This window comes from Varanus komodoensis, unplaced genomic scaffold (assembly GCF_004798865.1).
Source record: "Varanus komodoensis strain SLA01 unplaced genomic scaffold, ASM479886v1 scaffold54, whole genome shotgun sequence".
NCBI lineage: Eukaryota > Metazoa > Chordata > Lepidosauria > Squamata > Varanidae > Varanus > Varanus komodoensis.
The window spans coordinates 1,666,481-1,683,154 of NW_025336142.1; the positions used below are offsets into that span (position 1 = coordinate 1,666,481).

The 16,674-nt window shown below is 46.7% G+C and overlaps 1 protein-coding gene across 2 annotated transcripts in view; it reads right to left on the reverse strand.

Annotated features, from left to right (window-relative positions):
- Positions 1 to 1,650: 1,650 nt before the first annotated feature.
- DNAJC15 (DnaJ heat shock protein family (Hsp40) member C15) overlaps positions 1,651 to 16,674 on the reverse strand; it is a 20,543-nt gene continuing 5,519 nt past the window's right edge. For both annotated transcript variants that reach the window (XM_044448296.1, XM_044448295.1), the window contains 5 exons: positions 13,438 to 13,489; positions 11,354 to 11,427; positions 6,827 to 6,903; positions 5,203 to 5,273; positions 1,651 to 2,424 (listed from right to left, as the gene is read on the reverse strand). In XM_044448296.1, the coding sequence (XP_044304231.1) occupies positions 2,354 to 2,424; positions 5,203 to 5,273; positions 6,827 to 6,903; positions 11,354 to 11,427; positions 13,438 to 13,489 (345 nt within the window). In that variant the 3' untranslated portion in view covers positions 1,651 to 2,353. The remainder of the gene's footprint in view (positions 2,425 to 5,202; positions 5,274 to 6,826; positions 6,904 to 11,353; positions 11,428 to 13,437; positions 13,490 to 16,674) is intronic.

Below are 16,674 nucleotides of genomic sequence, written 5' to 3' on the forward strand. Positions count from 1 at the left end.
TACAAAAAACATCACACAGAGATTGCACCGGGGACAGAGAAACTTTCCTTTATCTGTTAAAGGGAATTCAGTAAGGTTTAGAAATTGAGAAAAATCTATCAAATGCTAGAATAAAAGACAATGTTTGGGTAATGTTTTGATCTTTTAAAATTCTATACAAGAAAAAATAATGACATTTTTTCATAAGGTAATAGATTGCTAGAGAAAGCAAATGCATTAGATTGAAAAAGACAATAACATGACCAAGACTTCGGATAGCATTGCATGAATGTCTCAGGAAAGTAAATCAACAAAAGACAGATTACAGTGTTGCTATAAGAGGCGGAGCTGTTACTGTTGGAAAGCACTCAAAATATGTAGGAATGGACAGGTCCATAAAACTCTCTGCCTAGACCGATACCTGCAGACATCGGGGTTGATATTTTTTGGTGGGCAGCCTTCCTCCCTCACAGGAAAGAGCTGGAAGATTCATTAACAGACACATAACGGTCGATATGGGATTTCTGAGGGTGACTGAATTCTCACTGCTCCCCTCCTCCCACCAAGATTTGGGGCACAGAGGAGGAAGGACAGTTAAAGAGATGTCGCTTTACCTTCATGTTTCCATTGTGGATTTAGGAAGGTGCCCAGGGATGTTGTTTTATTTCCTCCTTAATGCCAGTGTTGGAGGCCAAGCAAATGGCAGCGTGCCCAGGCCCCTCCTGGAGGAACAGCCTCAGAGTGGAAGTGGGAGCCTCTTGAGCTGTCCTCACAATTGCCGGGTGTCCACAAGGTTCCATCTTGTCCTTCATATTTACTGACATCAACATGAAGCAACTAGAGGCCATCACCTGGAGGACTGGGCTGACATGTCATTGGTATGTTCACGGTACTTCGCTCTCCCGTGTTTCTATTTGTCACATGACAGCTGTGGAACTCTTGAACCAGAACTCTTGAGGGCAGATGAGTGAGGTGGGAATTAATCCAGACATGATGCTGGATGGTAGGTACCACTGGCCTCTCGGGAGCCAAGCCACGGCCAGCAGAAGACAAGGCAAGAAGACCCAAAGCAGCAACAGAGTCCAACAGTGTCCTACGGCCACTAACAAGTCCAAGCTGGGGCAGGCCAAGGTCAGGAGTTAGGAGAACGCCATGGAGCAAGCCAAAGGAGTGGTCAGAAGGATACCAGAGGTCCATAATCAAGTAAGCGGCAGGGCAAGGAGCAAGTACCTTGGATAGCCAAGAAGAGTTCAGGAGCACCAATGAACAAGGAGCACCCTTGATGAAGAGGGAGAGGGTGACCCCGTCCAGAACAGGTTGAGCATGTCGTCATTAAGCCCAATGAGAATGATGGTCCAAAACATCTGGAGCACGCAAGAATGGGGAAGTGAGCCTTAAAAGGTGTGGAGCCAACTTACTTGAAGAATCGCCTACACTTGTGGCAAACTGGTCACACTTCAAAAAGAGAGCCCCTTGTCACTTACCCATCTTTTGGGACAGGCAGGCTGTCAAGCACAAGGGAGAGGGCTTTTTCTGCAGTTGCCCAACACCCCTGGAATAGGCTGCCATTTGGAATTTGCCGGGCCCCGTCACTACAGGCTTTGGAGAGGACTTTCAAGACCCAACTCTTTTTGACTGTGGGATGTTGCAGAACAAACAAACAAACAAACAATTGTTTGAGTATGTTTAATTGCTTCTTTGCCTTCTTTGCTTTTACATATCATTGCACGTTGGATTTTAATACTGCCTGAGCTGCATGTTTGTGACTAATGCTGATGTTCATTATTTTATTAATTTCCCTGTTTTATTATGACACTATTATTGAATTATATCACCCAACAGCTACTGCCCTTAAAAAGCAGCCCAAAATATTTTGGCTACGTAGGAAAGAGATGTGGTTGACAGGGAAGAGGTGCTTCAGGTCCAAGCCCAGAATTAAATTCATCATGCACAGTGCTTCAATCAGCGCATGTGATTAGAGTGTACTGGGCCTCTTCAAGGAAAACGCTCTGTCTTTTTGCAGGAGGAGAGAACATATGCAAACTGCCATGCTGGGTACTCTGTGGAGGGAAGGTACCTTTTTGCATGATGCGGTTGCACCTCAGGTGTCATATCCAGGCAATGCACTTTTCCTGCAAGTGTGGCACAAGTCAGGTTTGCAAAGCAGGGTCGATTTTTATTATTAAATGTTCCGAATTGCACCTTCAAGTATTCTTAGAACTGCATTCACAATCCTGCAACCGCAGACCAGTTCTGACACTCTTGCTCAATGCAGAAAAGAAATCAGTCACACCAGGGGCTGTTGCGGCCCTGGATGGGGTTGTCTGGGTGTAATAAAATGTTCTGAATTTCTGCAGACAGAAATCCTGGGGTCTTAGTGTTTACTGCTGGATTCCAACAGGTCTTTCGCTTCATTGATTTTTGTGGCTAAGTAGGGAGAGCCACCTAAAACAAAAACAAAAAATAAAGTGAACATCATAAAATGCTGAGCTTAACCACAGAATCACGTGGTCCTTTATTTTTGGAATCACTGTTTACCTGGCATCACACAAACTAAATTTCATTGTCTTTCTAGCAGGAAGCTGATAGAAGGCGTTGACATAAATGACAAAAGGCCTCAATCATCTAGGAAATTGCTACTTTTTTGAAGGCATGGTATAGGCCCACCCTTATTTCCATTGATAGGCTGATGTCTTGTCTGACAGGCCGGAATCAGAGAGTGCTTCACTCTGGAGATTTCTCTGAAATGCCTGCATAATTTACTGTCGTAGGAGCATCAGGCATGGCCTCCAGACCTGCTCAGTACCTGCCGGCTGGGGCAGGATGGAGCAATTATGTAGACTGTCCACTGTCGGATGATGACACTAATGATGCCTTTGAAGTCTTGCTGGTTTAGTACTGAGGCTTAAACTCTGGCTCTCAGGAGGGAAGGGCAATGGCAGGACGCCTTTCGAAGATCAATTCCACAAGAACAGCAATGTCTGTGCACCGTTACAGTATTAAAGACTGAGATCAGGAAGGCAGGTTTACTTCATCTCTGACTGCGATCTTGGAAGGAAATCCCTCACAAGCATAATTTTAGTACCGAAGGAGTGAGCTTCCACAGAAGGTGCATGTGATTCCCGATTCAAGGCACATGGGGAGACGCTGACCCACAGCGTCGCATTAAAGCTTTTAAAACACAGAACGTCCTCCTCCCCCCAGCCCTCAACCCTGTCACTGCTTTCCAGTCCATCTAACAATCTGATTTCAGTTCAGCAAGCTTGATATTTGGGTTGTTTTACTCTCCCCCCCGAGGGCCAACCATCTGCCTCCCACCACGGAAACTACGACAGCATCCAAGGGCAGCTGTTATGTGCTCGCCATGTGCTAGTCCACACCTAGTTGTTTGTCTGCCAAGGTGTGCTTTCAGCAGCCGGGAGCTGCAACCACCCCTTCCAAGCACCTGCTCGCAGGAGCAGCACGCTATGGAAGCGTCAGGGACCACTAAGGGCACACGATCTGTTCTGGGGAGACCGGACGCAAGCTCCGCATGGTGCAGGGAGGGCCTGCGAAGCCAGGTGAAAGCAGTGCTTCCATCATTTCCCTTTCAAGTCTTCAACCTGTGAGCTGCAGGTGGGCCCCTTTGCATATCCCTTCAAATAAGCCTGGACATGATTTGCCTCATGGCAAAGGAAAACAAACCTGGGGAGAGATAAACCTCAGGAAGACTGACTGGGGAGAGGTGGAAACAGCACGTGCCACTGATGCTTTTGCCACATGCCTTTCCTGTAATTGGCAGCTGAGGAGTCACTACGGCAGGGTCCCCCACCTCACTGGGCTGGGGGTGGGGTGGAGGGGAACAGCAAGGGGAAAGGATCCATTGGGAGAGGGCGGCAAGGTGGAGGGTTAAGTGGCGAGAGAGAGAAAGGCAGCCAGGCAAGAACGAGGGAGAGAAATATCGAGTAGGGAGAAAAGTGACGGGAAAGCAAGGGAGTGGAAGATGGACGGATTTACCTGGACGGGACTGCGAGGGACCAGGAAGCAACTTCGGTGCTCCGTGCGGCCAAGCAGCAGCAGGTTCAGGAACAGAAAGGGGAAGCTGATGCGATGTCTTTCTCAAGTTTTTAATTAAAGGTGCGTTTCTGAAGGTGGCAGGGGAGGGAGGCCCCCTGCGGCGGCTGCCTTTGGGGAGCCCTGCAGGGGAGCTACATGCTGCGGCAACCCCCGTCCTGTCCACCGCTGTTCACGGAGAAGCGTATGTAAAGCGGCAGCCAGGTGCGAGGCCCTGGCCACGACTCCCACAGGGCCGAACCGTGATGCAGCAAAGCCACAGTGACGGAGAGTGGCCTTATTCTGGCCACCGTTTCATCATCGTCACAAGGCAGCCACTGCATAATGCAATTCAGCCTAGATCCACACAGTCCACCTTAACGGGCAATTCATTCACTATGCAAGAGCCGGTGCAGCAGCAGCAGCAGCAGCAGCAGCAGCAAAGAAATACTAAAAGAAAACAATGGCGCAAACTACACCTTTCACCTTAATGAGGTCAGAATTAATTTTGCATTCCCAAAATGAAAATGAATGAACTATAAATCTGCCATCCAGATATAAAAATCTTCGCTTCCCCCTTTTTGGCTTTTTAAATACTGTGAAACCCTCAGCCATCTGTTGTATCGGAGTGGAAGCAGCAACGAACATATGGGCTTTCCTTCTCAACCAGCTGCAGTGTAGTTAAAGTTATAATAAGAGCTATGGGGGGAGATAGGTTTACATTAAAAACCTGGCTAGTTAAAACATCTGTGCCTGGCTTTATAGTTTTTAAGAGCACTAAAGTCTAGTACGCATATTTGTCCTGTGCGATCCCCCGCTCAGTGTCTATTTATGGTGGCAAAGATTCTATTCGAGCAGATGTGGCTGCTTGCACCAGTGCATGGGAAAGCCTCCCCTTCTCCCAAGGGGAACAGCTTGGCACAGCAGCTCCGGACACTCGCTGCCTGACGGCTAGGTACAGTTGTGATCTAGTGAATGGCCCCGGAGGTAGCCATTCCACGCCCTGCTATGGTCTGGGTGGGCCGGACGCGGAGCTGTTTTATACAAGCCAAACGTACCACAGGTGACGTCCGAAGATTTACTTTGCCGTGCCCTGCACAGAATGTGCGATAGCTCCCAAGCGTGCGGCTAATTACCGAGTAATGAGATGGGCACGGGCAGCATGTTACCTGCCAGCCAATATCAACGCACCTTTATCAGGGTGATTCAAAATCATGATTCGTCTGTGGGCAGTTCTAATCTTGGCCTTGCCAGCAGATGGACTGCAAATAAATAAATAAATAAATAAAATTAGAGCGCTTAACATAAATAATGACTCTTGCAGACTGTAAATTACCCATTTGTTTGCTTCTGAAAAACAAAGTCTAGAGATCTTTGCCATCTGGTGGGCAGAAGACAATACTGCACAGCCAAAGAAAGACATTCTCTTTGCAACAAGCCATGGCTTTGTGTCTGGGGGACTCCGAGAATGACCCATCCACCTCTGCACACGCAGAGAACGGCTCGGGCTGGCGGCCAGGAAGCCACGCAGCTTTTGCGGAGGCCCCGCTCCCAGTGGAGGATGGGTCTTTCCCCAGGTGCCCCAAAAGGGAAGAGCGATCCCTCACCCAGTGGCAAAGGCATGCGCTTCAGCAATGACTGGATGGCTGGTGCTTTCTCACTGTGACTTGCCCACGTCAGTGGTATCCTCCAGTCTCGCAACACTGCTGAGGCCCTGGCTGAGACGGGCGCTGGCGAGGCTTTTCCCCACTTGGCAAGCACTTGGCCTTCCAGCCGCCACTACAGGAAGACAACTGAGATTCCAAGAGAAAGAATGCCGACGTGGTTCCGCCCATTCCATACGGCAGGAGGAGGCACGGAGATCCAGCACTACAGTTCGCACGCGTACGGTTTTTAAGAGAGATGCGACGCAGCGGACTGCCTCTTTCTTGCCTATCGGTCTTTTTTCCCAGGCATTAAACAGATTTTGCCTAGGCACGGCAGCACCGTCACAGGTTAAGAGTATAAGGAAGGCTGCCTGGGCAGGAGGGCTTGCTCTGAGCCAGGAGGCTCAACGAAGAAGCGACACACGCAGCCAAGAAGCACTGTCCATTGCACTCGGGCCCTTTACACAGATTTCCATGCACAGCATTCCCTGCACTTGCAGGCTGCATGTGTGGGAAGCAGTATTCAGACTGGCTCATTCCCCTCTGCTGATCCGTGTTCCTTTGGCATCAGGTCCAGCAATGCACACACCGTCGTTTCATTCTGTAAGCTGCCTTGCGCGCACGGCAGAGAGGAAATATATCCATGCTAACAAGTGCTGCAACATTTTTCAAAGTAGCCTAGCTTTTCCTTGCAGACAGCAAACTGAATAGTTGTGTTTCTGCCACTTCTTTTAGTGCAGAGACACACAACTAAGTGAAGGACTGGGTTTGTCAAACATGACAACACACTGTGGGCAACTAGCCACAGTGATGTCCAAATTCAGGCAACCTTCCCAGGATGGCTAATTTGGGGGCGACAAGCCACCCTGGCAAACACAGCCAGTTCCAGGGATCATTCAACCCGCAATGGGCGCTCTTGCAACCCCAGACCAGTCCGCCGACTCCGCTGCAGTTGCAAGGATCGGGGGGACAACGGGGCAGACCATCTTGTCACCTGCGTTGTGCGCTGCCTGCGCACAACTCAGGCAGCACAACTTGCCTGCAAGCTGGCTTGGCAGCACGATTTGCACATGTGGCCATCAGGGGGCGCATGCCTCTCCTACATTTTCTACCATGCTTCTTCCACGCTTGGAAGCTGAACAGGTTTGTTTTCATGAAAGAACACTCACCTCACACCTAAAATAAGACTAGCTTCTCGCCGACTCATTTTTTGTTCAAATCCACCTTTATAGTATGAAGAGAGATTCTGTGTGGGAGACAAGGTGAGGTGATTAGATCTGTGTGAGCACTACAATGGCCAGTCCTCTTCTGAGGACAGCGCACTCGTTTTGAAGCCAAGGGACCCGGGCTCAACAATAATCAAGCCACCACTCTAGAGAAGGAGAAAAGAAAATAGCCCGACGGTACAGTGCATTGTTTTTTCATCCATGGAACCAACAGCAGGAAGCTGCATTAGGGAAAGCATGGAAGGAATGGATAGGGTGGGAATTAGCGTGTTGTGTTGTTTTAAACTGTGGGACACGTGAGCCAAATATCTCAGGATTACCTTATCTAGTTTGTTTCTATTGGTTATAAAACTGAAAAGCACAATGTATACAGGTAGGTTAGTATAAATAATACACATAATTTAGGAACATTTTCCAGCAATTTGTGGTTTGCATCATACAGTATACCTTTCTAAACAGAGGTGTACTTTGTAAATAGAAGAGAATTAACAAAGACCATGGAAACAGGCACAAGCAGAAGATTTATTTATTTATTTACTACCCCACAGCTGCAATTCTTTCAGCAGTTTACACAGTCCAGAGAAAGTACTAAAATATCATACAATCATAACAATACTGACAAGTTTGAAGCAGCTAAAAACAAATGATAAAAATAGACAATAACAAGGAATAAGATGAAAGGGGTATTTGTTTCTATGCCATAATATTCAAAGCTCAGCAAAGTTCTTGCAGATTTTAGGAATCTTTCTGGATACAAGGACATTCCTGGGCATGAGAAATACCATGAATATGTGAATAGAAACTAGGGGATTGTGTTCCATGTTTTCTCATTTTTAGATTGGCAACCTCTGTTGTAATGCTCCCCCGCCCAAAAAACCCCCTGCTAATTATATCAGATTACATTTGTAGTATAAAATATTGAAAAGTATCTGATATTTTCAGTGTTCCAGATAAATGTTTTCTAAAAATATTATGTGGTTTCAAAATATTTTAATTTACATAGTAAGGACGATCAAAGAGGGATGGCAAGGGATACTCATTTAGCTTTTCTGCGAATGTGGGAAGCAAGAATTTCTAGGAAATTCCTAGAATTCCCTGACCCTGCTAATAGGACTCTAGGGGGAAAGATTTAAGCATGTACCTGATTATCCAACTGAAATTAGTAGGCCTTAAAAAACTTCTGCCTGTGCCACAATGTTCTGGAGCTCTGCATTCGTGGTGTTGCTCCATTACGCCAACTAATGCATTCACAGACTGGCCTGGGGAGGATCGGGGGTGGGGTTGCATGAGGTGGCATGCCAAAAAGGGCAGCAACGTGGTGCTCAGGGCGGCTTGTGACCCGGCTGCTCCCGATGCACTTGAAAGACCATGGGGCACACTGCTGGACAGACCGCCCCCTGCTCTCAGTCCGCCTGCAGGCTGCTCGGGGACACCACAGGGAACGACGGGCTCTCCTAGCACCCTCCCCCTTGCCACAGCCTTTTCTGGGATCCTCTGGCCAAACAGGTGTTTCCTCCTGAGATGGCAAAAGGTGGATGTCCAGCCACCTTCCGCAATCCCCACTTCGGCACATACTAACAGTTCCTTCAAGGTGGCCCAGCGGCAGCTCAGATGGGTTGCCCACCATTTCCTAAAAATTATTCTGGGGTGTGCCAAGTTGTGTACACCATTTTAATTAGTATTTCCTCATCTTGAGTCTACCTCCCTTTACTTTCCCTCAATGTTTTGCTGAAGGCACACTTTTAAGAAACCGATGGAGGAGGGACCTTTCACCAAGAAAGAGATTTTGGGGGCAATGACACTCCCTCCTCAGCAGTGGCCTGACCTTCTGCATTTTCCCCCTAAAGCCTTCATGGGGAGCACATTTCAACCTTTGCCCCAAGCCTTCCCAAGTACCCAGGGTTTTGCAAATGACTGCAAGTGCACCCTCTTCTTCTAAGGGAGACCAAGGATGACACGCAGGAGCCAAATCCAGTCTCCTCTTAAAATACATATTTCGGATTTAGAAAGAGATGCTCATTTGGGGTACCCCCCCCCACCGCTGTCACAGCTCATGCTATCGTAAAGTCTGAAAAAGCTTCAAACCGCTCTTTGGTTTAGAGCGTCTGGACATGCCAGAATCGTACGATGCACAGGCACAAAGGGTTCCGACTGACTGTGAGGCACGATCGGCCTTTTATCTTCTGATGAAGAGATTTTATTGCTGGAAGAGATAAGACCATCCCTTTTCTTTCAAAATTTGACACAATAGCCAAGAGGAAAACAGTCTGTATGGTCTCTTTGCAGTTCTGAAAAAATCATTTTTTACTCTCAGTCTTGAAAAATATAATTCAGACAACACTAGGCTGTTATTGGCATGGAATAACAAGCAAGTCTCTACGTGGATCAATAGATTTTTGATTTCTAGATCAGAAGTTCTGAGAAGTCTTTTGAATAAGAAACCCTGGATGCAAGGGGTGATGTTGGAAAATATTAGACCGCATCCAGTATCATGAGCATGAGTGAGTGAGTCACCCGCAAATATTCTTGGTGTGGTGTACGGAACAGAGTGCTCCATTCTATGTCTTGTGTGACCATAAATACGCAGAATTTCTATTTAAAAGCTGGAGTTGCGCTATTCAATCAAAATGAGCATTCACTGCTTTTGAACCCAGTTACCTTAAGGGAGAAAACACGCAATGCTTTGAAAGGGATCTAGATAATCTGGCTCACCCAAAAGCCCCTGAATTGGAGAAGCCTCCATGTACCCCAGGACCTTGTGCATGAGTGCAGTGCTGAGGACCAGTCAGAGATTATCCAATACCATGGGGTCCTTATTTTTAACAAACATCTCCCACCACCCCTTTGAAGCAGGATTTGATTGCACTTTGCCGTAAAGAGGCCACTGCCACTTGCCTTATTGGCTCTCCCCGTCTGACCTTGCGGGCAAGCACAAGGCCGCACAATCACAAGCACAACCAGGGGCAGGCCTCACCTCCCCAAAGATCCTGCCCGCATCTGCTGACTGCAGCAGGACCCGCCGGGGCAAAAGTTGTCTCCCCCAGCCCTGCGCTGGCTGCGTGAACATCCAAATCGGCACAGATGCAATCGATCTGATCTGCAATGCACCAAGCGGCATCCAAGAACACAAGCATGAATGAGTGAGTCACCCGCAAATGCTCCTGGTGCGCTGCAGGTCCACCTCCTTTCCTTTTTGTGAGCAAGAGCGTCACAGGCCTTTGATGGAAAAAACTTCACTGGACAACCCTGTCCTGAGCTGATGCAGTGGTGCGGAGAAGCACCATTTCGTGGCCACTCTCACTGCTCCAAATGACCTCTAGCCCAGGAGAAACCTAATTTGTGCCTCTGCCGCTCTAGTTAATGTCCTACTCACTCGAGTTTCCCTAGATAGGAGGAGGCGGTCAGGAGAGATGGTGCTAAACACCATGACCAGTGCCCCATTTACCAGGAATTTGACAGAATCGCCGGCCAACGTGATTGGTAAATCCTCAAGACTCAACAGGAAACCATTTTGCTTCTGGCATCAATCAGCTGCCAATGTATTGGCTCCCTGCCCCTGTGAAGGTCCCAAATCCAAACCAGTGAATCTAAACCCCAACCAGATCCAAAGTATGGAACCAAACACAGATGACGGGGACTGGATAGCAATTGGTACAGAGCTGTGGTTGCCGTGGAGTTCTAAGCCGCTCTCACAAGGCAGCTTCAGCGTGCATACCAAAGACCTCCAGCCCAGGCCAAAAGCAACTTGAGCACAAGTCCAAAGATCTCCCCGAATAGACCAGGAAGGGAGAGTGCGATCTAACAGGGAAGGCGCCGCATCAGCAGAATCCCCATGTTCAGAGAAAGACACAGAAGACGGCAGGATCAGGAACCCTGTCAGTGGAGTGGCATCATGACAGCAACTCTGCTTCCCCAACTCCCCAGACCTTCTCTGCAGCAACATGGAGAACCCAGGTGGGCAGTACCATCCAACCAGGCCTCCCTGGCTCAGGCTAATCAACTCCTGCAAGGCTGCTGTCTTCCCATTCTGGTGGCAGTTTAACCTTAAACCCAGCACGCTGTCCCCAGGACCACCCAGCCTCTCCGATATCAGGCCGCCCTGGGAACAAGCAACACCCTGCTGTGCTCCCCGCCCTGACACTGCCCCAGGTGACTCCACTTGCCCCGTGCCCCGCTGGCCTCCTCTGCGCCCCTCCAGCACTCTGTCCCCCTGTCACACACACCTCTCCTGCCAGCAGGCAGTAACTGCAGCTCTAACGATATGTTTAACAAGCAGGCACGTGTCTGGGCCATCTCTTCCATCTTCCCCTCTGACAGGCAGGATGGCCCCTGCCCTTCTCCATACCCCAAGTGGTTCCCCCAGAGGAAGCTGCATAAAATGGGCAGGCACGTCTCTCTGCATCACAGAGAAGAATAAATTCCTTTCTTGCTCTTTTAATCTCATAGTCCAGAAACTAGCTCCAAACTTACAGCAGTTGAAATTTTTCTTGCGGTTTCTGTGACGACTTGTTCTAGTGGCTTCCAGAGGTGTAACACGTAGCGACCTATAAAACATTGAAACAAAAGACATTTTAACATTTGCTCATCTGTTAAGCAAGCATGCAGCAACAGTAATTTCAGCACGAAAACAGAGAAAGAAACCGATTTTTCATCTCATTGTCCGGAGGTCCAAACTGTTGCCCTTTCCTGATTCAAACGGTTCCCTGAGTGGCTGCTTTTGGAGAAAAGCCCAGCACCATGCTAGGACAAGCTGCCAGCTGCGGGCCGTCTTTCCTATTTACAGCACAATAAGGGAAGCCATCTTTTAAGAGAATACTGACAAATGCTAATATGCAGGTCCATCTGCTCAGGTGCACTTCTGTAAATTCATCTTCTGGGTTTCAAGGAAGCCCATGAAGTGCAATTAGATTTATTTCATTGGCTGGGAATTTGAATTCTTAATATTCTATCCACAAAGAAGCAGAGAGAACTGCATCTTCACCTCACACACAATGGCGGCAAATCCAAGGTTATTTGAAACCGGATTTGTGGGGATGCATCCCAGCTGCTTTGGCAAGATGCTCTGGTGCACTATAAACAACCCCATTTAACAGACACAACTCCTTTGTGGAACCGTGGCCCTGACTGCGGGGAGCAACATTTCCCTTTAAGCTCCTTGAAGGAACTGTTGAGTTCCGGGGTGAGTAAAAATGAAAGCCATGTCAAATGGATAGTGAAAAGCAGAAACTGACACCAAATCAACTCTGGATCTCCTTCAAACACGGAAGGAGAAGCCCGTTTACTATCAGATTACTTCCTTGCTGCCAGCTTTCTGGCAGCACCACGAAGAGTCTGCATGCCAAAGGCAAGGCAGGAGGTGAAGAACCCCCTGAGCTCAGGACTGCTTTGGCCCCTTTGCCCTGACCATGGGGGTGGGGGGGGGGCTGGCAGTATCAATCGGGGAAGTGACGCTGTCAGGTGTCGTCGGCAGGCAACTCCCTGCACTCTGAATCCTCATGTCCCTCTTCTGCGTGAGATGTACAACTGCAAGATGCTTCCACTGGAGGAAGACAATCATACGCCACCTGAAACTGGGGCCTTACTTAGTCTTTGAAAGTGTTACTAGATACCATTGTTGGTGTGCTTCTACTTCGCAGCAACCTTCGGGAGTTGCAACCTGGAATCATTTCTGTACCTGGCAGAAATTAATTGCAACAGGTGTTGTTATGGTTGCTATGTACCTTCAGGGGGGTCTCTGACTGATGGCAACACTATGAATGAAAGGCCTCCAAAACTCCTTGCCCACGAGAGCTCTTTCAGCTCCCCCAAGTATGAGGCTGTGGGTTCCCTGATGGATTCAACCCATCTCGTTTCTGGTCTTCCCTTCCAACTTCCACCTTTGGGTTTCCCTAACATCACCGTCTTCCCCAGTGAGTCTTGCCTTCTTAAGACGTGCCAGAAGCACAATAGTCCCAGTTTTGTTATTTCTGCATGCAGGGTAAGCTCTGGCTTGACTTGATCCAGGGCCCACTAGTCCTTCTTTCTATCCAGGGCAACCTCTGCTCCACTGCCATGCTTTGAATGCACCCATTTTCCTACTGCCTGCTTTCCTCACCGTCCAGCTTTCACAGCCACACACAGTAATCTGGAATACACTAGCATGGACGATCCTGGCCTTGCCTCCAGTGGAACTTCCTTACACTTCATGATCTTTTCTAGCTCCTTCATTGTTGCCCTTCCAGCACTCCGTATCTTCATGTTTCATTGCTACTGCCTGCCAGGAGCAGATGGTGTCAGCTGCATATCGTGAATTAGTGCTGTTTCTTCACTCCTTCCTCTGATTCTCATCCAAGCCTTCCTTATGTGGCATTCTGAGGACAGACTGAACAGGCAGGGAAATGGACACACCTCATCTGGCACCTTTGTCCGTGGAAAACCGTTCTGTTTCTCTGTATTCTGCCCTGACTGAAGCTTGTTGTACACCAGTGGTCTGACATACTACAGAGTCTTTTTCTTATTAAACCACATACTATTACCATATAACTAATTTGATTTTAAACTTGCATTATTCTTACCTCCAAATGCAACAGCTGCAATGCCAAGACCAACAGCTATGACAGACCTGGCCTGTTCAAAAAACAACAAATAAGGAAGTTGCTGTTTTGGCACTATATCATTTAAGGCAGTGTAAAGTAATTTTTAGAAATGATACATGTTTTATACAAGCTGCAGAATTCCTTGTATAAAATTTAATGATTTAAATACCATACTGGGCAACATTTCCTTCCTGTCCAAACACAATCATACCTTTTACTTTCAGCAATTTCCATATTTTAGGCAGTATGATCACTGTTTATTACCAGGGTCAATTTATATATTAGTTTCAGAACATACAGATTACAATAATAAAATGAACCAAAAATCTGTTGCCAGTTAGAGATGAAAAAACCATTTCGACTTTCTCTGTGGTGAGTTACACCCCTCAATCCAAGACACTTCAGTATAAACATGGATGTAACTTGACATGTAAAGTTGCCTTTAAAACAAAATTTTGAATTTTCCGGTTGCAACCCTGTGCACACTTAACATGGAGTAAGTCCCACTACATTCAATGGGATTTACTTTTGAGTAGACATGTATAAGATTGCATTGTAAATGACAAAAACTAAGACGAGCAGCATTTAAGGCCCAAGTGTATGAATCCAGACTGCTTCCTACCGCTTTACACTTATAAAGTGTAAAGAAGGAGGCTTAAAGCACAGAATGGGTGGGTACAACTTCTCCCAACCTTGCACTTCTCCTAAGAACCTCTATCTTCCAGCCACATGCTTAGTTTCTGTATCATTTGTTATAGAGATCCTTATAGAGATAAGGATCGCCTTTAGATACTAAATTACATTTATTAAAGCCTGTTGAATCTGCTTTTTGACAAACTCATTACGACACAGAGTAATTCCTGACAGTATATAAATCTGTAAAAACACAAAAATCACCCATTTAGGAATTATAACCCAAAACGTATAGACTTTGGACAACTAGACTTTATCAGTCCATACACTGCTAGCACACAGTTAACACACTGTACTGATCCGAAGCTTGCCTCCATTCCCTAACAAATCACATTAATATTCTTTAACACCCAAGCAGATGCACCACTTCAAGTGATTACAGTTCACTGTTGGAATTCTTGTCATGTTTTGCCTTGTTACAGAAACTCAACTCATCATTTTCAAGAATAATTCTTTCCACTTGTATAACATCTTTAATCTAAGCCTCTTGAAACAGTTTACAAACATTAATTCTTACAATATGAGACACAAGGTAATTAGACCACTCATTTTGCTAATGGAAATAGGCGATGCTTGTTGCCCCTGCCCTCTAGCGTGTAACAGAAGCAAACAGGTACTTTACGTTAAGCTAATCAAGGGGTCGGACACGACTTCGTGACTAACAACAACAACAACAAATCAAGGCGGTTGCTTGTATATTAACGCACAAGCCAAATGGATTATATAAACTGATTAGGAAGGGGTGGGTAGCTGGATGGGCCACGCTGGGGGCCTTTGAGGCTCCCTGACCAATTACATTATTCTCCAAAATGTCCTACTTGCACTGGATCTGCCCTCCCTCCCTCCCTCCCTCCCTCACACACACGAAAATATGTGATCCATAATATATATTTTCGTACCATCTTAAACCACTTCTTTGTTGAACATGCTTGTGCTCAACACACACCACTCAAGTTTTATACAGTTTTGTACTTATTCTAGGTTGCTTCTGAAGCCAGCTTAAAATAATATTACTGGACAATTTAAGGCAAATACCAGAGTTCAGAAATCAGGCTACCCCAGGAGACAGACAGCCTCAAGTGGCAATGGATGACAATGATTTCTTGAATGCCTTTCAGCCTTGCTTCTGACCTTGATTACCATCATGGATCATTTACACTGAGGGATGGACTGTGAGGAAGTGCAGCTCTATTAGTTCTCCAAGACCTTGCAGTGGCCTTCAAGGCCATCAGTCATAGTATCCTCTTAGCTCACCTGGCTGGTGTCAGATGAGGCACTGCCCCCACCCCCTTCCAGCTGTCATGGGAAGAACCATCTAGCTGTGCCCCAATGATGGGAAAGGGACCAGAAGATGGGTAAGGGGGCATTTCAGGGCTGGGAAGGGGGGCACCTGGGTGGCCTGGGTATGAGATCACCAGAAGCTACCCCAGCCTCCTTCCCCTCTCCCTCTGAGATACAGCTCACCAGAGAGCCAAACGCAGCCATCTGATGAAAATTCCCATGCACATCCAAATTAAAGGTTGTGCCCTAGGAACTCACGCTTTCTGGCAAACTTCAGCTATGGATGCTCACAAACAACTTTAGCCATAACAAAAGTTTAACGAATGGTCCTACATGAATGTGAGCACCACTCTACATGACAAATCAACAGACGGAAGTCACGTGAACACAGCAGATTACTCCTGGGACAGTGTTGATAACATTCAGGCTGATGAAGCATATTTAAGAATTAGAGGACTCCTGAGACATTAATGACATTTATACATTTACAACATGGCGAAGCGATCCTGCTTTTAAGGATTATGGGATAAGTGTGATTACTCTAACATTGGCATCTTTGTTTTCATGATCACTAGAAAGTGAACATGCTACCATGCTCAGTTTTTAGGAAGTTTCCACTGACTGGCCAGGAGCTGGCATCTGATTGCTCAATGATGCTCAAAGTATCTGATCACTCAGTGATGGAATACATATATTGTCACAATCAAATTTGGAGTTATTTCAGGATCTATCAAGCAAGGACACAGCCTGTGATCACACAAACTATGATCAATGGCCTAGCATCCAATATGGAGGTTCTTTGTTCAGGGGCTATTCACAAATGTGATGAGATTAGACAACCCTACAAAAAGACAGTGATTACAGACAACATGTACATAAGAGATATAGTAATGACTATCCAGGTCTCGAGAACCTCCATATAGGAAGCATTCAAGCATCCCTCAGAATGATGCTACCATGGTTACAAGCTTATGACAATAACAGGTGAATAAAGCAGTTGTTCTGCCAACACATTGCCACTGTCCCTGAGGAACAAGAACAATGTATGCATGAAGGACTTTTTGCAAAATCGGTCAGGGAAAAAAACACGGTTGTCTGCCCTTCATGGACAAGGGTCTGAAGATGAAGGCCGCTTTAGAGCACATTCCGAAGAAAGAAGAATGGACTGTGAGCACAAACAAGGCCCTCCTGCATTTATTTATTTATTTATTTATTTATTTATTTATTTATTTATTTATTTAT